The 22112-nt window shown below is 39.5% G+C and overlaps 3 protein-coding genes across 5 annotated transcripts; 2 read left to right on the top strand and 1 right to left on the bottom strand.

Annotated features, from left to right (window-relative positions):
• Positions 1-95: 95 nt before the first annotated feature.
• LOC124386007 (heterogeneous nuclear ribonucleoprotein A/B-like) lies at positions 96-4401 on the top strand. Of its 3 annotated transcripts, XM_046849588.1 has the most exons (9): positions 379-395; positions 667-886; positions 1997-2165; positions 2261-2419; positions 2512-2667; positions 2764-2857; positions 2963-3130; positions 3211-3294; positions 3709-4401. In XM_046849588.1, exons 2-8 carry the CDS (start codon positions 672-674, stop codon positions 3279-3281), a joined length of 1032 nt encoding a protein of 343 aa, XP_046705544.1. In that variant the 5' UTR covers positions 379-395; positions 667-671; the 3' UTR covers positions 3282-3294; positions 3709-4401. The 3 variants fall into 3 exon arrangements, with proteins under 3 accessions (XP_046705543.1, XP_046705542.1, XP_046705544.1); XM_046849587.1 differs by lacking the exon at positions 379-395 and adding an exon at positions 96-252 and having other exon boundaries at positions 2512-2857; XM_046849586.1 differs by having other exon boundaries at positions 377-395; positions 2512-2857.
• A 2156-nt stretch (positions 4402-6557) lies between these two features.
• eif4ebp3l (eukaryotic translation initiation factor 4E binding protein 3, like) lies at positions 6558-12100 on the bottom strand. The gene is made up of 3 exons (XM_046849589.1): positions 11692-12100; positions 7941-8114; positions 6558-7133 (listed from the first exon to the last, which is right to left on the bottom strand). Exons 1-3 carry the CDS (start codon positions 11822-11824, stop codon positions 7102-7104), a joined length of 339 nt encoding a protein of 112 aa, XP_046705545.1. The 5' UTR covers positions 11825-12100; the 3' UTR covers positions 6558-7101.
• A 2022-nt stretch (positions 12101-14122) lies between these two features.
• On the top strand, positions 14123-21413 carry hnrnph1 (heterogeneous nuclear ribonucleoprotein H1). Its single transcript, XM_046849517.1, has 11 exons — positions 14123-14271; positions 15425-15510; positions 15594-15749; positions 15847-15990; positions 17069-17207; positions 18080-18255; positions 18370-18473; positions 18623-18758; positions 19333-19395; positions 19502-19600; positions 20789-21413. Exons 2-11 carry the CDS (start codon positions 15426-15428, stop codon positions 20890-20892), a joined length of 1206 nt encoding a protein of 401 aa, XP_046705473.1. The 5' UTR covers positions 14123-14271; position 15425; the 3' UTR covers positions 20893-21413.
• The last annotated feature ends 699 nt before the right edge of the window (positions 21414-22112 follow it).

The raw sequence follows: 22112 nt of genomic DNA, 5'->3' as shown, positions 1-22112 counted from the left end.
TACCAAGTGACGTCAAGGGGACGTTTCTGATTGGCAGAACGCTATGAAGGGCAGGTCAAATTGTCGAATGATAGGCGTCCTTGTTCGGATGCCCGTTCTTCCGTCCAGTAATATAACCCCCTCTACAGGCCGGTGCCTTCAGGAAGGAGTCCTCCTTTCTTTTTTTTTTTATCCGGAGGATCTGACGGATTTTCTTTTTCCCCTTTCCCTATCGAAAAGCGTAACGCTGTGTGGCTTCCCCCCCTTTTTCTTGTAAGTTGTTTATATCGATGTTTTATTATTTCTTTTTTTTTTTAATTTAAGATGTGCGCGTGAGTGCGGCTCGAGCGCGGTTACATAACCGATTCAGAGATACATGGCGGTTATAGGTTCCGTGGTGAAAAAAAAGACCGTGTGTGAGAAATGTTTTTCATTAAATATTTTTCTTTTCCGATGGACTAGATTAATTTAACCGACCATTAATCAGTATGGTTTCAGCCTGTTGATGGTTTTGATTTTTGTTATCGGAGGTTTTATGCTATGCTATGCTAGGCTAGTCAAAATGGTGGCCGGCGTGTAGCGCGAGGTAGCGTGCACGCGCGCAGTGTGTCTCCTTTTTATTATGTAATTTAAATGTTTTGTTTATTGCGATTTCGTAAGAACAGTATTTTTTTTTTTTTTTTTTAGACGCCATGGCCGACGCAGAGCAGCAGTTCATGGAGACGGCGGAGAACGGATACGAGGACGAGGAGAACGGAGCAGAAGGATGCTACGGCGGTGAGGACGGCGGCGAGAGCGCGGCGCTGCAGGCCGAAGCGGGAGCTGAGGAAAACAACGGAGCCGGAGACGGCACTCAGGATGGAGACGGCGGCCGGATAGAAGCCAGTAAAAGCGAAGAAGATGCAGGGTATGTAACGATTTTACTCGCTCATATCGTGATGTTTTAGTACTATAGAGTCTTTTGTCCGCCCCCCTTCTCCTTCATACACTCCCCCTCCCCCTCGTGTCTTTTGTTGGCGCCATGTGTGGCTTTTTTTTTTTTTTTTTTTTTTATAAAACCTTTACGGGGGTGGGCACTCGTTCGCGACACCGAGTCGACTCTTCTATCCCAGCCATTGGGAACTAGGAGTCGACTCGTTTCCGAACGAAGTCTGCGCACACGATGCGGGAATCACGTGACTGGATGCACTAGGACACGGGTCCGGGTCGCACAAAAATAATAGAAACGTTGTTTATTGTATATTGTCTTCAGGCGTTTTCTATTTATTTAAAATATTATAAATAAAATAACCACTAGTTTTTCTGACTACACATTGATAAACTAAGCTCGCACCATTCTGCATTAGTGTGAGTGTGATGTATGCATGTATGTGTATCACACAATCTTGGCTTGCTTGTGCAGAGATTTGGACATTTGATCCATTTATGCAGCACAATGTTTCATATATAATAAATGCAACTTAACTCGCTTTAATGCAGAATCAGCGCAAGCTTTATCAATAACTAGTGCAGCAAATTGGCAGATACGTAAGTGGTTTTCTTTTATTTAGAATGTGAGTTTTTTTTCTTTTCTTGTTGTATACCCTGGTATCAAAATGAGCATCTTCAGCCCTGTGTTTGGGGACCCCTGCTTTACTGCTGGAAGTGCTGAATCATCTTTTAGTAGTGAATAAATAAATGAGATCCCAAATTAATGAGTGGATAGATAGAATTGTTTTACCTGCTTACTAAATATATTAAACTCTGCTTGGTCTGGCAAGAATACAATGTTTTTCACAGTGTGAAGGGTAAAGTACTATAAAATCAAAGGTGATATATCTGTTCTATAAATGAAATATCTGAGACTTTTAAATAGAATGGTGCTTTCAGTGTTTATAAAAGTGTCTAAAAAAAATGTTTGTCAATTCCTTTTAGTTGAGACATCTTTCTTCGATTGTCCTATATCCCGACATATACCATGCCATAAAAACAACACCTCTACCTAAAGTTAATGCATCAAACTCATTTATTCCTCCAGGAAAATGTTTGTTGGGGGACTCAGCTGGGATACTAGTAAAAAGGATCTCAAAGATTACTTCTCTAAATTTGGTGAGGTGACTGACTGCACCATTAAAATGGACCCAAACACTGGACGATCAAGAGGATTTGGGTTCATTCTGTTCAAAGAATCTGCAGGTGTAGAAAAAGTAAGTTTGTGGGTTTTTTTCCCCCTCATGCAGCCGTCAAAAGTTTTTGCCGCAAAGCTGATTGCCATGCTTCCTGTTTCCTATCTTCTCTCCAGGTGCTAGCACAAAAGGAACACAGGCTGGACGGGCGGCAGATCGACCCCAAGAAAGCCATGGCTATGAAGAAGGAGCCGGTCAAAAAAATCTTTGTCGGTGGCCTGAACCCGGAAACGACAGAAGAAAAGATCCGCGAGTATTTCGGTGCCTTCGGAGAGGTAGAGTCTCCTGCTATTTATACGACACTAAAACGCTGATAGAAGCTTGTTTTAACACCGTGGGTTTAACCGTATGTATTGTTTTTTTGCAGATTGAGACCATCGAGCTTCCGATGGATCCAAAGACGAATAAAAGGAGAGGCTTCGTCTTCATAACCTTTAAGGAGGAAGACTCAGTCAAGAAAATCATGGAGAAGAAATTTCACAATGTCAGTGGAACCAAGGACGCAAATGGCAAAGAGAGCCTGGTGAGTTTGTGGTTCAGCACTGAAAGTGATTTAATGCTTGGATGGGTTGAGCTGTGTCTTGGATGGGTTGACTTGAGCATTTTGTCCTCCTGCCAGTGTGAAATCAAGATTGCACAGCCGAAGGAGGTGTATCAGCAGCAGCAGTATGGTGGACGTTTCGGAGGTGGGGGCAGAGGCAGGGGGCGCGGAGGTAAGCAGTCGATATGTACACTCGTCTCAGTAATATTTTTGTTCGTATAGCTTAAGTTGTCACTATTGGTAACTCCGGCTTTCCGGATGACGTCTTGTATTGCAGGCCAGGGTCAAAACTGGAACCAGGGTCAAAATAACTACTGGAATCAGGGCTACGGGAACCAGGGCTACGGCTACGGCGGGCAGCAAGGCTACAGCGGATATGGAGGATACGGAAACTACGACTACTCTGCGGGCTACTACGGGGGTTATGGGGGTGGATACGACTACAGTAAGCGAGTTCGGTCTCCTTTGGTTTAGTAACGCCCAGAGTAGGGATATTTCATTTCTTGTTTTCCTTTACGTTTGCAGACCAGGGCAACGCAAATTACGGCAAAGCTCCAAGACGTGGCAGCCACCAGAATAACTACAAACCATACTGATCGTGTTGTGCAGGTATGCCACGTAGTTTGATTTGACTGAGGAAATTCTGTCCTGTTGATTCTTACAAGTAGATTGATGTAAAAAGAAATGTATAAATGCATGTGACTTTTAAGTGTTTATATTTTTAAGTTGACCTTATTTGTAAACCCCCCCCTTTCAATATTTTCCTCAATTACTAATAAATATAATTAATTGAAATTATCATGTTATCTAAACAACCCTGTAAATAAAAATAAATGGGGTAAAAAAAGGGTTCACGGTGAATTAAAATTCTATTAAAGTACATGCATCATTAACAGTCAGTGTCTTTGCAATCTTGAATTTACACAAAACTGTTTGCATCACATGACCAAAATAGAAAACCTAATCATTGTGCTTAGATTGTGTACAAAATCTTATGTAATGTGGTGATTATTTTTAATGAAGGTGGTGTCGGAGAGGAACCTGTGACCTGATCCCAGCCGATCCCTGGGCTTCATTCTTTTACTTTTACTGGATGTAGGCAGAATCTGGACTTCTGCTCAATTTTTGTACAGACCACAAGTGAGGAACCGGGGAAAGCAAATGTCACTTTTCACGTTTTCATTTTATACTTTTTTTTTTTTTTTTTTTTTGTCCATTTTACATTTCCAGAGATGGAAGTGTTATTTTTACTGTACTTTTTGGTACCTTTTTGAATCTAATGTATTGTTATGGTTGTATTTTACGTCTCGGCTGCATTTACCACACACACTTTGCCCTGGCGCTCTCAAATAAGAGTCATTTTCATAATAAATTCATTGATTTTTTTTTTATTATTATTTTTTTGGTGGTTTTCTTTTGTCCGTGTTCCTAGCTATTATTTTCCTCATGTGCGCTTGTTGCAAAGATGCTTAGTCTACAGCGATCAGAAAAGGGATTGTAAGATTCTATTTTTTTTTTTTTTTTTTTACACCCCTGTATTAGTTTTAGGAGATCCTCCATCATGTTAGTTAATTTAAGAAAAAATAAAATAAAAAAGTGGCTTTTGTAGTGGTAAAATTATACCTCAGCACATACACCTTTATCTGTAAGATTCACTGGAAACTCATTTCTGCAGTGTCCTGGACAATTTGGTGGAAATAAACTTGGTTTTTAAGATATCTGTGGCGATGTTGAATACTTCTACCCGATCATAAAATGGTCTAACCATCATATACAGCTCCTGTTCAGAAGTAGATTTAGAGGTTCTTTCTTCTGAATTCTCAAATCTGGCCGGTCAGATGTTTAATTTTAATATAAATGCAACTCTGATAATTCTATAAGAAGCACAGAAATTACTGATTTTTTTTTTTTTTTTTTTCACCCACCAAAATCAATTACCATCCATACAATTTATGAAGGGTTTTTCTTGTACAAAAATGCAGATTTTTTTCCCCTTAAAATTACATATTACAGGAAAAAGTTTAAATTTCAGTTGCGCAGAATGGTTTGAGGTTTCTTATGAAAATTTGTATTTGCTGCAGGATTTTCATCTAAAGTATCGAAAGGTTGAAACTGGAAATGCTGAAAAGTTTAAAAACAATGAGCTGAACAAACTGGATATTTTGTGTAATAACGCCGGTCGTCTGACGCATTTTGTTTTTGGTGTAAACGAGAAAGTTGTCTAGACTCATTGTTTTTATAAGTAACTGTAGACATTGATCTTTATGGATACGGTAGAATGACATTTTCCATTAAATTTATGGACAAAAGTATTGGCACACCTGACTGTTCCAGCCTCATCTAGTTTATCACCAAACATTTCTGGATGTGGTAGAATTAAATTTTGCCAACCCATTGAACATGATCAGGCTTCCTTACCTTACATCAGTCTCTGACTTTACTCACTGTGGCTGAATGAACACAAATATCCACAAGCTCACTCCAAAACCTAGTGGAGCATCTTCCCAGAGGAGTGGAGATTATAACAGCAAATAAGTACTCAATGGTGAATGTACACAGCACATATAAATCTTATTGCACCCAAACTATTTGGTCTAAATACATGCATTAATAAGCATTCGGTATTACCATGAACAAGCATTACGCAATGGTGTCGAAACCGTTTGGCAACTTGTGCATGATAAACATCGGAGAACAATCCACATGATCTCACTTCCGTGCCCACCTTAATCGGCAGATTTGGCTCCTGCAGACTCTTCCTGATGATGATGCAGCTCAAAGGTCACTGTTTTGACACCATTGTAAAAATCCAGCACAGAAGGTGTTTGATATGTTTTTAAAAAAAAAGTCTTCCAGGACACGTTCCAGAAGTGAAGGAACGCTGAGGGCGGCGCATTGCTGTTCAGGGGACTATTTTGATCCTCTTTTTTTATATTGTGGAAACAGAGTGAGGCCCAAACCTCGTATTATCTGTGTGGAAGATCTGAGAAACTGTCGAACTAAAATATTTCCTAAAGGTATGACTTCCTGTATCAGAATCACTGACTTACATTCGAATATATTGTGTCCATGATTATGTATTCAATTATTCCCAATAGTCCATTCTCTTCATTACTCTTTTAGAGTGTTTAGAGTTTCTAGATCAGAGTTCAGTCATAGCATCATTTAATGAACTGCACAGGCTCTTGCTATCTTCAGATCTTTGCTGCTTTAACCAATCGGACTGCTCTTTGGCCACTCAAACGACCCTTAGAAGGATCCAAAAACATCAGCGTGTCACTACAATGACTGACAGAGGAGAAGAAATTAAAATTTCCAAGACGGACTTTTCAAGAAAAGCTGGATTTTATGGAAAGGTCGACTCAAACACTTCCAAACAGTTATGATTTTAAAATAAAGCATTTCTACTTTTGAGTTTTCTTTCCTGTAAAATTTGCACAAAAACTCTATTTAGCCTTTATTTCAAATCAGCAGGAAAACCGTAATGCACATAAGAAACGCACTTAAAAATAAATGCATGGAAAACCCAGGGTCATTTTACAGAGTTAATACCGGTGTTTCTGTTGGAGATGACGTATGCGGGAGGTGCAGTTGCGGCTACAGTGAAAGGAGACGTGTTGAATTGTGTTCATTGGGTTTCTTGCTTTAGTGATGACGTTAATTGTCGCTGTACGGTTCCTGTTTTGATGCAGCGCTCTGTTCTAATGCGCTTCTCTATTATATCATGATGTTGGCGTCATAATAATGGTGGTATGACCACCTAACGCCTAGGGGAGGGGGTGGGCAAGGGGGTGGCACGGCCCGCCACTGGGGGCACGGCCCGCCCCTGACAGTGCGTGTACATCGGTAAAAACTGCATGACTCAAATGCTATAAGTTTCATGTCACAATTTTAATAAAAGTAATAAAAACTCGTCAAACGACAGTCGAGAGAAAAACCTTCAAAGCGAAGAAGGAAAAAAAAATGTGTCGTCGTAGAAATGGTTGGTGTTTAAAATAAAAACTTTCACGTTGCGTTTGGGACGTCATATATCATTCGTTCAGATATTCTTAAGGCACGACTCTGAATTATACCACGTTAACCCCCCCCAGCCCCCCACCACCACCCCCTTCTAATTAAATCAAATTATTTCCCTTAAAAATAAAAATAAAAATACAAAGTACCGTATGTACAATAAGAATCGTTGAAAGGATGCACAGACATCCAGTCTCTGTTCTTTGTATTCTTGCTGATGGAAAAAAAAAAAAATACCTGAAATAAAGCTGTAAACAAACGAAAAACACCCTCCGAGTGTTACTATACGTTATCTCGTAACTTCAAAAACGGAAATGAGTGAATTCAGTGAAAGCTGGTCGATGGAAAAACGTAGCAGCGTCCCAGCACAAATGCGTTCTCCACAGGAGGCACATCCCACACTCAAATGTCCATCTCGAACTGGCTGTCATCAGCTGCAGAAGAAAACACAGAGGTTACAATATATTGCAAGCAGAGGGGGAAAAACACAACGTGTCTGAGGGGGAGGAGACACTTAGACGGGGACAATATGCCAGTTTCTTTTGTGTGGGCGAATCCAACAAGATATTGTTCATCACCTATTACTGCAATTCATCATGTTGACTCAGATGTAGCAACATAGAGGGCATGTGATCACTGTTACTCAGACGTCAATGCAGCCTGGAGGGCATGTCATCATGTTGACTAACACGTAGAGGCACCTTAGAGGGCATTTGGTTATATTTACTCGTTATTATTACTTATATTGGGGCATCAAGCCTACACACACACACACACACACACACACACACACACACACACACACACACACACACACACACACACACCTCCTGAATAACACTCAAATCTTACTCCTAGTCTCATGAACTCAGATTTATATCAATGCACAACTTTTATTCAATTATTCCCATAGTAACTGATCATTCAGAGGGACTTTTATTATATAAAAGTCCCATATATAATATATAAAACATTATTCCTCGTGAAGAAACAACTATACAGCTGTTGTAATGCATCTGCTAACAGGAAGTGTTTTGATGACATTTCACGACATTAAATGTTACACAAAAACGATTTGATGTAAACGTAATAACACTTGATGCTGGTGTTGGAAATGAAGGAACCTCTGCTCGTGATTCTGACAGACGGCATCACACTCCCTCGCTGCTGATTATTTCCCTAAATCAGCCCATAGGCTATGTTTTATTAGGCTCGTTTTTGTGCTTGTAGATTCACTTTACCTGCTGCATCCTTTTCTTCCTCCAGCTCCTCTTTCAATTCCTCAAGTTTGCCCAGTGGATGATTGGAAGGAACCGTCACCCCGGGAATCTGGGGCAGGCAGCAGGGCGGGGTCCGAGCGATCGGCGAGTTCCTACACTCCAGCAAGAACTTTCTGTCATAAATGATACGAGTGCCTGTAGACGGAGGAGAAACAATTCAAGGCCATTATTATTCACATCAAGATCCCAGAGGAATCATCATCACATCTGATCACACATGTACACTTTAAATGACTGAAAATGAAAGATTTATAGATTATTGTAAAGATTGTGTTGCAATTTACTCATAATAATAATAAAAATTTATCAGCACACAAAATACACGATTCAGTGCATCAGTATTTAAGTCACAGTGTTTTTTATTAATACAATTTATTATTATTGTCAATAATTATTATTATTCGTGATCAACATTTAAACAGTTTACATTTTTAAAACTATTTTAAATAAAATGCCTGCTTGGTTAAATAATATATGTGTGTTAATATTTATATAATTATATAATATTTTATAAAAATAAAATACAATAAATCAAAGTAATGCAATACATTTTATTATATCAAATTGAGTAATCAATTAAATTGGTTCTATGAATCTCTGTAAAAGTGTGTGTGTGTGTGTGTGTGTGAGTTTTACATTTAATAATTAATTTTCTACAGATATGATCTACTTAACTATTCTACTTATTTCGTCAACAAACGTCTTCATTCCTTCCACCCTTCATTTATTCACTCCCTCGACATGCAGAATTGTCACGATTTTCTCCTTTTAAGAGAAATTCTTGAAGCTGGACATAAAACGCTAAAGAATCCAAAGCGCTTCCTGGTTATCGGCTAACGCTAGCGCTATGAATTCTTTAGCGTTCTCATGCATGCGTAAAAAAACAACAAAACAAATCGTATTTCCAGTAAGGAGCAAACAGCCACAGTGATAGTGCACTAACCCTGGCAATGTTGTGTATGTTATCAAGTCTTTTAATAATAATAATAATTTAAAAATAATAAATGAAATTAAATGCACTGGACAAAAAAACTTGCACTGATTATTTCCACACAGTGTTAAACAGATCTTTAGACCATGACAAAGCGCTCAGTGTGAACAAAACCGAACGGCTTTAAAGTAACACACCAGGCTTTGTGTGTGTTAAGAGAGAAGTGCTCGTAGGAATCTGAATGAGCCGAGCCGACGAGTTCAGCCTTGGCAGCTGTGCTGAAGTTCTAGGAAATCAGAGCACATGTTCGAGTTGGAGGGAGCCATTTTGAGGCAGGACAAACCACTTGGATGTTGCGCAAGTTCTGAACGTGTACAAACTGTACAAACAAGGCGTGTTTTTTTTTTATCTTTAAGATAGAAAGCAGAGCTGAGACTTTAACGTAGAGCTGTAAAGAGGGGCGAGGAGATCTGGCTGAAGTTTGACCAGTATGAGAGGTGGTGCTACTCTGCTACACTCGGGGGATGTACCGTATCCATGCTTCCTATCAAGAAGCAGAAAAACATGTTATGCAACCTTGTCTTTTTTTTGTGCACCGTGTTCATGAAAAAAAAAAGGGGTGAAGGAGCAGGGAGAGGAAAACGAAGACACTGGGAGCAATGTTTTAACAACACTGAGGTTCTGCTTCGCTTCCACTCATACTCAACTTTTATTGACTATAAAGTCAAATAGGTTTTATTATATATATATATATATATATACACACACACACACACACACACACACACACACACACACACTAAATGAAGCTTTTTCACGTGTTGGTACTTTAAGTGTTTCCATTTGGGGAGACTTTTACTTCACTACATTTCAAAGTCAAATATTTGACTTTTTACTCAACTACATTTTGCGAAATCGGTCGTTCCTTTTTATTTTCCGAGGACAAAAACATAACCGCTGAAACACGCAGCGAGTGCAACACCAATCAGGATCGAGCGCACGCTCCGTTTATAATCTTGTTTTGATTGCCGCTTTGTGTATCTACTGATCACCAAGATACAGTTCAGCATCAGTTCAACATCACAAAGAACATTTAGAGAGGAAGAAATGATGAAGAAACTCCAGACTTTTTTTTGAGTTGAAAAGAAGGTTTTGGGTTCATGATCATTGCAATAGAAATCAGTGTTCGAGTCATTAATATCATTCTATTAATAGATCAGTGTGCTGAGAGTCACATTCGAGTCTTTACACATAAACTGAGATGATTAAGTAAAAATTCTTGTGAAAAAATGATAATAAGAAAATTATGGTGATAAATCATAGTACTTTGGATACTTAAGTACATTGAAGGTAAATACTGTAGGTAACATTTTACTTGCTGTATCTCTGAATTAACTCCAGTACATGGTTTGTCTAATTCAACCCTCTTTTCTTTCATTTATTTTTATTTTATTACTATGAGGAAAAATTTATAATGATGTGTAAAGACTGTATTTGAAGTGAGACTTGGGCTGATTTCTTTCTAGTCCAGGCTGTAGATGTAAATGTAGACTGTAGATGCAGTAAAAAAAAAAAAACATGATAGACGGTGGTGGTGGTTACCAGATTTAAACAAACCGAGTCTCCATGTTGTGCTGAGATCCTCCAGACACATCCACATGATCAGCAGTGAATAAAAAATAGAGACGTTTTTTTACACGTCCTTCGAAAAATGTATCAGGAGGTAAAACTGAGAGTCAACGACCAAATTAAACACTGTGAATTGACCATTGGTTTACGGTTTGCAATTTCGTAGTGCTTTTTTCCCCCTCATATCTATCTACAGTGTGCCACTTCCTCATTAATACAGCATGAAGAAGAATTTGTGATGTTTCTCAACCTTAATACTCGCTTCTGTGTCTCACATTTCACACGATCCTCACTCCTGTCACTGCAAGACACAAGAAATTATCTTAAAAAATAAACTTGGCCACGCTGTCCTCTTTAACCTTCCTAGAAGTTTCACATTTTTTGGCCCGGACATCAAGTTCTGGGTTATTCCTGAAATGCAACAGCTGTGGAAGCAGGGAAGGGCGACTTTCCAAGAAAATCCCTCCTACTTGGCATAGTGCTCCTGGAATGGACATGCACAAAAAAAAAAAAAGAGCGTCTGATAGAAAGAGGAACAATGTGAGTGCTGGGTGGAGACTGTTCATCAACTGTTTTTGTTTTTCTTACAGCTTCTGGAGTGCGGTATCTCCACAGCAAACAAGCTATGAATAGATAAAGTATCTTACTGTTACATAAACCAGTTGTCCGGTCTGATAAGGAACCTGGTCTGATTAGTTTATATGGGATGTAGAACATGCAATGAAGAGAAGAACGAAGTTTTTGGTTACTTTTCTTTTAGAAGCTCTTGTAAGTGTCCTATAGGAGAGACAAATCCCCACCACATGCTGGTTTATAAATGATATGGCCACCATTTGTTGTGTTTTTGGCTGGTTGAAAGCTCAGATGGAGCAACAAAGCAGAACTAAAAAGCTCTAAGAAGAACAGTTATATATAGTCAGCATGTTAAGAAAAATCTTGTTGATTTGTTTTTCATGAGTTGCTTTTCAAACTAAATGATTGTATAGTCCTGAAGAATGTTTGAAAGGTGTAAAAAGTTTTGCTGCAAGTTGTAGGGTTTGTGAACTGGATGTGTGCCACTTATTTACACCATGCACAGTTCAATCCTGCTCAGTTGGAGGGGAAAAACCCCTCCACACTGTACCCCTTTTTTGGGAAGAAGCATGTGCTCACCTCCTGGTGTGGTGGAGAACAGGGTTCCTCCAGGCGTCTGGCTGTAGCAGTCTGGGAGCTGAGACCAGTCCTTCAGCTGGATCACACGGGTCGGGATGGGACAGCTTCTGGTCTTCTGTGTGTTCCCTGACATGGTGTGATTTTTGGAAGCTTGAAAGTTCTGGAGAAGAAGCAGACAAATAGCTGTCCCACAATACAGCTGCTGATGATTCTGTTGATCTGACTTTCTCACTTTTCTTCACACTTCTTTGTCTTTCTTTCTGATCTGATTTTCTTGGCTAAAACCTTCTGAGCAACGTTCTAAAAGTGCATGGTTGCAGAAGCACAGAGGTTTCAGGAACACTTGTACTTTTCCACAGCAGGATCTACAGGAGTGGGTGCAGGGTGTGTGTATGTGTATGTGTGTGTGTGTGTGGATATTTAACACCAACAGGCAGGACGTGCTGATCAGGGTTGCCATATTGGGAGGTTTCTATCCTAAAGATCAAAGTCTACCCTAAAAGACTTTGATGTTTATGAGTAACATGTAAATGTGATCTGTAATTCTGTCCAAGTTAAATTTCATAGTAAAACATTATTGAAATTTTAAACTAATTTGTGAATGCTTTTTTGATTTGTTTGGATTTTGGTTACTTGATGGGATCTCTAGCAAAAAAAACAACAACAACAACAAACACATTTTTTAAATAAATGATGCAGCAGCGCTTTAGTGGTTTATTCCAAACATTTCTCATTTAAACACTGTGCACAAAATTTTCTGCAATTATCCACACATTGTACCTCATAGCTCGCTACTGGAAATCCAAAAAAATTCAAACTTTATACAGAAACAATTTTACTCTCATAGAACCTCTCAGCTAAATTTGGCCTCTCATAAAATCTGATCCTTTACAAAAAAGTTCAGATAAAACAAAAAAAGATTAATAGCCGTCAATATTCACATTTAGGTCCCAGAAAGAAGAAAACTGTATAACCAGTAAAGTAAAATGTTTGCACTCACTGAGGACAGAATTAATAAAACAGACTTAATTTAATTAGTAACCGAAATGGTCAAAACATAAACGCTCATGTCCATAAAATACAATAATGTATATAGATAACTTATGGATTGTTTTTATTTCCCCTCTAGGATAAAACCCACACTGCATTTCTGAGGAGTTTTATAGATATATTTAGAAACCTTGGGGGCAGGGGGTACACACTTTTGCACTCCACTGTAAAAAAAATAGAAACTCTAAGTACCTGACTTAGATTATGTATTGACTATAATCAATTTTTCAAGTATCTGACCTAAAAGAGGTCTTTCTCTATAAATCATAAATGATACTGTCTACATTTTTATAGTTGTTTTTTATATTATAAATTAATGCTTTTTATTGAAAAGAATAAAAAATCCACCCTGCTGTGTTTCTGAGAGTGATTTTAAATGCATTGCATTAAACTTTCTAGCATTGTTTTAACATTTCATTCACACTTTTAAGGTTTAGATTATTCGAGGTGTGCATTGGACCTACATCTTGTTGTGTTTTCTGTATAACACATATACTTTACAAGTATACACAGTACATTAGAAGCATAAGCTGTTTCTTAAATAATATATTTTAATATAATACTCAATATTAACCTTATACTAAGCTCTTGCATGTACTAAAATCAGATGACAATATACAAAAAAACATTTGTTTGGAGCTGGATGCAGTAAATCTTCTCACAGACTCCCACAATTTAATGATGGATAATGTAGAAAATATTGTAATTGATTTTTATTTGAGTGCACTGGGGTGAAAGGAAAAATAAATAGCTGTGAGGTATTAACACGCCGTGCAATCTGGCAACCTTGAATACATGACTAGGATCATGTGATGGGGGATGGACTGGTGCACAAGTAAAAACAGCATTCAACCACGTGCTGTAAATAGGACGCTGAACACGTGCTCTGGAGTCCTGTCCGCCATTACTGCTGGGTGTCTGAATCAAAGCGCATGCGCACACTCGTACACGCAATTTCATACATGCTGCATTATTTAGCCCGAAATCCCTTCTGATTTTATGAGTCTATACGACACGTGACAATATAGTATTATATATATTTGATTTTCTTGGTATTTTTGGGGTCTTTTTAAACCGAATCCCTATACACATTAGTTATTTGGGAATTTGATATTGTAGACTACACGTTATTAATGATATGCACATTTTAGACACATTTTATTGCTAAAAAAACTAAATAAAAAAAAAATATAAAACTACGCGAATCGACTCTCCGACTCCATCCATAGCGTAACGTAAAACCGACTCTGAGTCAGCTCGGTCATTGTTTTGGAATCGTTCACCTAGATTCGACTCAAGTGATTTATTGACGGATTCGACTCTCAACCGATTCCGAGTTTCTGTGTATAAACAACGTATTGAGTCGAGCCGACTCTCGGGAATTTATTCTCGATTCAGTGTCGAATTCGTTATTTCGGTTCCCTCTCGATCGCGCATGCGTATTATTAGTTCACGCATGCTTATTGGTATTATTGCTCTAGGAATTCACCATTTTTATACCGGTGGAAACAAAAGCTTGCCGCTTTAAAGGTAGGTAGAGGTAGTTCGGTTATTCAGAACGTATAATATGTGTCTAATAATAATTCTTTATATATTTATAAAATGTTAAATGATTTGGTTGAATGAAAGCTTGAATGTAGTATGTAATAAGTCCAATAAAAGGTTCTGATTATTGTTAGCTAGCTAACCCGAGTAACTAGCACACAATTGAATGGATAAATGGGGTGTATTTTATGTATTTATTCAATATAACATTTTTTAAATCCGCTTTATTTCGGTTTGTAGAGGCTTTTCCGAGGTTTTAATACTCTTTCTTCATGACATACTGCTTCCTTTTGGATGTACAGTAATAGAACAGAGGTCCATTTTGCTTTAATGCATTAAAGATGGAATCTTTTTTCCTTCAGGTTTACAAATAATCCAGGAGATATCTAAAATGTGATTTATAAACAAACAATGGCTTTAGCAAGCAGTGTATTAATTCACTGAGAAATCCTGTTTGGAAAACTGACTTACATTAACTGCATGTTTGTGTTATGGGTCAATTTGTAGCCCCCTGATTGGTCAATGTAGATTGTGTGGGCGGAGCTTTGGAAATCAATTAGGAAGTGACGATCTTAATTGATCCGGTATATCATTTGTGAATTTACACAAAGCCAGCGGGCCCCTAAACTTTTTCGCATCACAGACTAGTTTCACGCAAGACACTTGTTCCACACAGGTTTTGGGAGTTGTCTTAAGCAGTAAAGTGTATATTATATTACTATTATACATTTTGTGGAGATTCATTCATGATTTAATTATTACATATATAAAGAAACTGTAACTCGACTCACCATAACGCAGAATCAGTAATCAGTACAAGCTTCATTTATAGATGTAAGCAAAAAAAAAAAAAGGCAATAAAATCTAAATAAAACATATGGTATTTGAAAGTTTTTGGCTCAGTACCAAATGATTCATGGCCTGGTACTGGTCCTCGGCTTAGCGGTTGGCGACCCCAGCATTACAAAACAGTGAAATTCTATCTTCACATATCCAAGTTTGTAGAAAGCTGGAGTCAGTGCGTACGCACAGCAGCCCGGGAGCAGAAATGATAAACGGGCCCAGCAGTGACCATGTAGCGGCTCAAACCGAAAACCTTCTGAAACCTTCTTTTTTTTTTCTGTCTGTGTCAATGAAGCATGGCAGATGGAGAGGGTTTCGTGGTGCGAGTGCGAGGATTGCCTTGGTCCTGTTCAGCCGATGAAGTCCAAAGATTCTTCTCAGGTAACATGAAAACCTCGTACGCATTGCTAACAAAGATCTCATCCGGATACCAATGTAAACCACGGGCTTCAAACGTATCGCAGAATGTAAGATCGCGAACAACGGCACGAGCATCCACTTCACCTACACGAGGGAAGGCCGGCCGAGCGGAGAGGCGTTTGTGGAGTTCGAAAACGAGGACGATCTGAAGATCGCTGTAAAGAAGGACCGAGAAACCATGGGACACCGTTATGTAGAAGGTGAAGATTCTGAAAAGGATTTGGGGGAAGAAAAACAAAACAAAACAAACATACGAGTGATGTGACCAGGTACTGAGTGAGCATTGTATTGTTTCAGTTTTCAAATCCAACAGTGTGGAAATGGACTGGGTTTTAAAGCACACCGGTCCTAACTGTCCAGACACGGCAGGAGACGGCCTGGTCAGGCTCCGAGGTCTGCCCTTTGGCTGCAGCAAAGAGGAGATTGTTCAGTTTTTTGCAGGTACGCCAACCAGCACTTAGGGTTCTTCCTACACCTCATCAATAACAAACTCTCAGTATATGTCATTGTTTGAAATACTGCAGTTTGTACAGTTGTAATATATAAAAAACATACAGACCAAAATGTCGGTTATGTTATAATTCTCATTACTGAATGGTTGCCTCATGTTAAGACCTTTGCATGAATCTTGGGGTGTTTTCCACTGCACACTCATACCTGTACCTGGCCTAAAGAGGTACCAACAGAACCTGGGGTTCCTCCTCATCACAGGCTGGAACGAATAAAGCAGTTTTGAGCAAATACTGCATTCAGATATATTGTAAGACTGACGACCTTTAAAAGAACCAGATGTTTCTTCACATATTCAAGCAATGTTAGGAGGCTGGGGTCAGAGTGCACGGTCAGCCATGATACAGGGCCCCTGGAGGACAGAGGGTTTAGCACCTTACTGAAGGGCCCAAGAGTGGCAGCTTGTCGACAGTAGAGCTTAAATTCAACAAAACCTTTACGCTTGAGCTACACGTGCTGTTTGGAGTCTGTACATTTATGCAAAGACTCACTAATATAAACCTGGACCTGATGGACTTCAGATCATATCAGCACTTTGATTTATTATTACGGTCATAGTGTTAAGCAGACGCACTTATACAGGGTCACCTGTAGAAGATCTTTGGAGTCCTGGTCAAAAGATAACCAGGTCAACGTGTGGGAGTACCATTGAGTACCAGTGAGTACCATTGAGTAGGTTTTAAAAACCAGCTGTTTACATGAGAAGCCCCCCCAATACTATCAGTTCCTGTTGATATCAGGAACCTTTTGCTACTAGATCAATGGTTCCTGTAATGTGTGCAGTGGAAAACATCCTATAAAGATCTTTTGGGTACCTGATGCTACATTCTCATACCATTATAATAATATATATTTCCATAAATTAATCACATAGTACATATCACCCATCTAGTATTTCCATGTAACCTCATTTCTTATGTACGTAAGTTCCCTTAGCAAACTATAAGTCTTTGTCAATGGGCTTGTGATTTAATGTCCCCCACTGGGGTTATCTGTCCTTGGGTTGAAGGGTTGGAAATCGTGCCAAATGGGATAACATTGCCGGTGGACTTCCAGGGGAGGAGTACGGGGGAGGCCTTCGTGCAGTTTGCTTCACAGGATATAGCTGAAAAGGCTCTAAAGAAACACAAGGAAAGAATAGGGCACAGGTGGGGATGGTTGGCTGGTTGGCTGGATAAGTTGCTTTTCTTATGGTGTACACCTCTCAACAATTACATGCACTGCAGAAATGGCAAGAGCTTCTCTCAAAACTGTTAGCAATAACCACCACACATAGCAGCTTCTTCTTTTTTTTATTTCAAAGCCCATTTTTTTACGAAACCACATTAGTGCTGAGTGATTCATCGAACGAACCTCTCGGGCGCTTTCACGTGCGCAGTGATCGGGAAATTCACGTCCGAAGGCTAAATCGACTCAAATCGAGCCAAAGCACATTTTAGCTCGTAAAGCCCCCCCCCAAGGAAATGTGCATGTTGTTTTTGCATTTTGATTTTACTTGATTGGAAAGAAAACACGGCAAAACTTTCACCGCTACACAAAACCATGCAATGTGTCGCGTATAACTGAAGAATCAGGATCTGAAGGTCTCGGGTTGGATTAGATGTTCACTCAGCACTAAGTCTAACGGATTTTCTCCCGTTTTTTTTTTTTTATATTTACTTCAGAACATGAGGACCCGGTACCACAGGTAATCCTGAGTCAAACATGACTGACTGAAGTACTTTCTGTACTCTAAACGTAGAAATTAAAAGTAACAAAAAAAGTAGTATGTATATATAATATATATAGTGGTAATAATGATTCTATAATAATAATAATAATACTGTGAATAAGTGGCCATAAGAAAAGCTGAATGAGGGTTTGACTGAGAAGTTTCCATTTCATTTTCAAAAGCGGAGTCATTGCCAGTTATTCAGTGCTGCAGTTTTTAGGGTTTTTATTATTTCCTGTGCACGCAGCAATGCTCTGTATGTTCGGCGCCGTAGACCGCGGTTCCAACGGTGTACTTTGGCCCTCGTAGGTACATAGAGATTTTCAAGAGCAGCCGCGCAGAGGTGCGTACACACTACGAGCCGCAGAGGAAGGTGATGGGAATGCAGAGGCCGGGACCCTACGACCGGCCGGGCGGCCGCGGATACAACAGCATGAGCCGGGGGGTCTCGTTCGAGCGCGTACGACGTGGAGGATACGGAGGAGGTACGGACCTGGACACGAAACGTCCTTGTTAGAATTACACTTTATTAAAGCGTATTGTATAATACTCATATCAAATTCTCCAACGATTTCATGGATCTCCTGCTGCTGTTTCAGATGGGCGTTACGGGGACGGCGGTTCCTCTTTTCAGAGCACGACCGGTCACTGTGTGCATATGAGAGGCCTCCCGTACAGAGCCACAGAAACCGACATCTATAACGTGAGCTCCTGCGTTACACTTTGACCCGCACGTGCATTAGTGTGTCCAAATGATCTGATCAGTGAAATGCCTCCTGATTCACCAAATTAGGATTAACGTATAGGGTCGATGGAGCTATTTTAAACACTGTTTTTAATTCTACATTGCAGTTTTTCTCTCCCCTGAACCCGGTGCGTGTGCACATGGAGATCGGACCTGACGGGAGAGTAACCGGCGAAGCAGACGTGGAGTTCGCGACGCACGAAGACGCCGTAGCTGCCATGTCAAAAGACAAAGCCAATATGCGTGAGTTATGAGGATCTTTTTTTTTTTTTTTTTGTGTGTATAATGTAAAATATGCTATATATAAAATAAAGGTTTTATACACACCTCATAGACAGACGTATGTGGAAAACCTGACCTTAAGATTGGCATTGGCGTCTTTTTTTGAACATCCCATTACACATTTATTCTCCATTTGCTATTAGGATAACCTTCACTCTTCTCGACAGATGTTCCACTAGATTTTGTGGAGATTCATTCAGCCACAAAGGTGTTAATGTGGACAAAAAGTATTGGGACACCTGATTTTTTCCAGCCATATGTGGTTCACAAAGTTGGAGGCACGCATGAACTCACCTGACTTTACTTATACCCTTGTGTCTGAATAAGCACAAATCTTCACACGCACATTCCAGAATCCAGTGGAACATCTTCCCAAAAAAAAGTGCAGGATATTATAAGAGAAAATGGAGACTCAATGTAGAATTTGCAGATCTGTCATATGAGTGAAATACGATGCCTACAGACATGTAATGTTTTGTAATCGAAATACGGAAGAGAAATCGAAATAAAAGCACAAAGTTTTAATTTCTTGCAGAGCATCGTTACGTCGAGCTGTTCCTGAACTCGACAGCAGGGGGCAGCAGCGGCGGATATGGAGGTCAGATGATGGGAGCAATGGGTTTGTCTTTAGACGGGTTGTATTTTGCTGGCGGTTAAGGCTACGAGGTCGCTGTTAACGTGCCTTGTCTCTGCGTGTATCTCAGGAAACCAGTCGTCTTATGGACACGGCGGTCAGCAGATGAGCTCCGGATACAGCGGCGGCTACAGCAACCAGAGCAGCATGGGAGGATACGGTGATTACAGTGAGTGTCAGCTCTGCTTTACATACATTCAACAGTTCATGAGCAAACCTTTTCATTAGCCATTCATGTGGCACTAACAGCAGTGCATAAAACCGTACAGGTCTTCAGTTAATGTTTGCATCTAACATTAGAAGAAAAACGTAAAATGTCCTCGGGATATTCGTCGAAATGACACAGAAAGGTGCGAAAAACATAAACTTCCCGAGAGTAGTGGTGTTCAATCCTGACAAAATTATATCTCGATATTTAATTTTATCGCTAACGATAATCAGACGATATTTTGCGTGGACGTGGACAGCTGACTCTAACCTGCAGTCGCCAATGCATTCGTAATGTTTTGACGTTTTAAACAGAAAATGTCGAACACTGATATTCGAGATTATTAAAATACTTTTCGAAGATACTTTAAACCGTCTCCGTCAGTAAGCGAATCATTTTGCGATCGAACCGAATCATTTAAACGAGTGATTCGTTTTGTTGCCGAAAACCCAAAACAGTGCTGTGGATTTGTTCGGATAAATATTTTGGTGAAAAACAGGCAATGCGTTGTCTAAAACACAAGTCTCTTAATATTAACTTCGTTTATTAAATCAATATCACATTTTTGGAGATTTTTGCACTTTTTGATTAACTGTAGGAAATGATGTAAATGTACTTATCTTGAATTTTGTGATGGTTTTTAAAGCATTTTAATACACTGAATCATGCAGTGAAAGAACGCACTCAAAAGGCGCACACGCACCCGTCTGACCGTCTAGACTCTGGACTAGACTTTGCACCGTAGGTGTTTTGTTTGGGTGTTTGCGATATAGACTCCATAATGTCAAATCGCTAAAACAACAATTGCGATATTATCGTAGACGATATATATCGTACACCCCTACACGGAGAGTCTGCCGGTGAAAGACCCTGCTGATGAGACAAAGCAAAGGAGAAAACCAGCCTGGAGAAGTTCTACAATCACTTGAATAATCACTCTGTAAACAGAAAGGCATTTTGGCGTTTTACGTCAAACCATGAGGTTCTTTCTCTCAGTTTTTTTTCCCCTCACATGTTTGATGTGAACACTAACCGAAGAGTGTTTATGCTTTAGAGTTTAAGTTACACTTGTGGTTATAGTGATTTTAATGTTCATGTTAACGAGTGGTGCTCGCAGGTCCTGACGTGTGTATTCGTCCCTCCTGTCAGGTAATCAGGGCGGAATGGGGAGTAGTTACTACGGCGGGGGAAGCCGCGGCTCCATGGGGATGAACGGCCTGAACAGCAGCATGGGTGGAGGCTGGGGCATGTAGCTACAACCAGCTCCGATCTCCACTAACTCCCGGATTTCACGTTTCTCTACGATTTCATTTGCTTTCTTAGCAACGTTTTTTTTTTGTGTTTTTTTTTTTAAAACAAGTGAAAACCTTTTCCAGTTTTATTTTTCGTTGTTTTGTATCGAAGGTGAAGTACATTTCCAGACGTTACCTTAGCCGTAAACATTGCCTGTCAATTAGTTGAAGTATTTATATGCACAAGGACAACTTTCTTGACTGTCTGGGGAAAGGGGGGGGGAATTCAGATTTGTAGCGTGAAGCTGATTTTGTTGGAAAGCATGAATGCAGAGGGAGCTGTAGCTGTTGCGTAATGTTCAGTAGATGCATGTATTGTTTATAGTGTTTTGATCGTGCGCTCTTCTCTCTCTAACTGTAATTTTCTTTCTTCTAATGCGATGCGAGGAACAGATCGACGTCCAGCTTTCAGTTGTTGCACACGAGCGGATATTTTTTGCTGGGGCAGTGTTTATTAAAATCGGTATCGTTCCATTGAACAAGTGTGATTTTAAAGTATTTTTTTCCCCCCTAAAAAAATTCTCGCTTTGTTGTTCAGATGAACGATGCAAAAACCTTTGATCTAACCGCAGAAATAAAACCCAGACTGCTCATAGTTAAACAAACAAACAACAAAAAAGAGATAAACAATGGTTAATACAAGTTTAATTTTATTTCACAGAAACTTAAAAAAAATCTCCTCCTGGTGTTATATAGATACGTTTTTGTCCCGATAGTCGAGCAATAGTTTTGGCACTGTTTTATTCGTTTAGCTGAAGCATTTGTTAGTCGTAGACCTAAAAGATAAACGCACACAATCTGACTAGACAATGAAATTAGACAGAAAACGTGTGTGTGTGAGAGATCCACCATGAGTATAAAACAAAGTTAAAGTTTCTTGTGCACTAAGCAATGCTATGTTATGATCCATTATATATTGGAGTTTGTGGCAGTTCATGTCTTTATTTAAATGTCAGTCAGGTGAGAAGGCCTGGGGTGCATTCAGCATGCTAAAGATCTTCCACTCTAACCCATATAAAGCATAGCTTCCTGGAACTGGCTTTGTGCACAGGAGTATTGTCATGCTGTAACAGATATTGGCTTTGGGTCTCAGTTTAAGTGAAGGAACGTTTTAAATCCTACTGCATCCATAAACAATTCAGTGCTTCCAGGTTTGTGGGAAAACCACATATGGCTGTAAA

The sequence above is a fragment of the Silurus meridionalis genome, chromosome 5 (genome assembly GCF_014805685.1).
Source record: "Silurus meridionalis isolate SWU-2019-XX chromosome 5, ASM1480568v1, whole genome shotgun sequence".
Classification (NCBI taxonomy): domain Eukaryota; kingdom Metazoa; phylum Chordata; class Actinopteri; order Siluriformes; family Siluridae; genus Silurus; species Silurus meridionalis.
The sequence above is the reverse complement of the archived record's forward strand: the minus strand, read 5'-3'. Positions and strand labels throughout refer to the sequence as shown.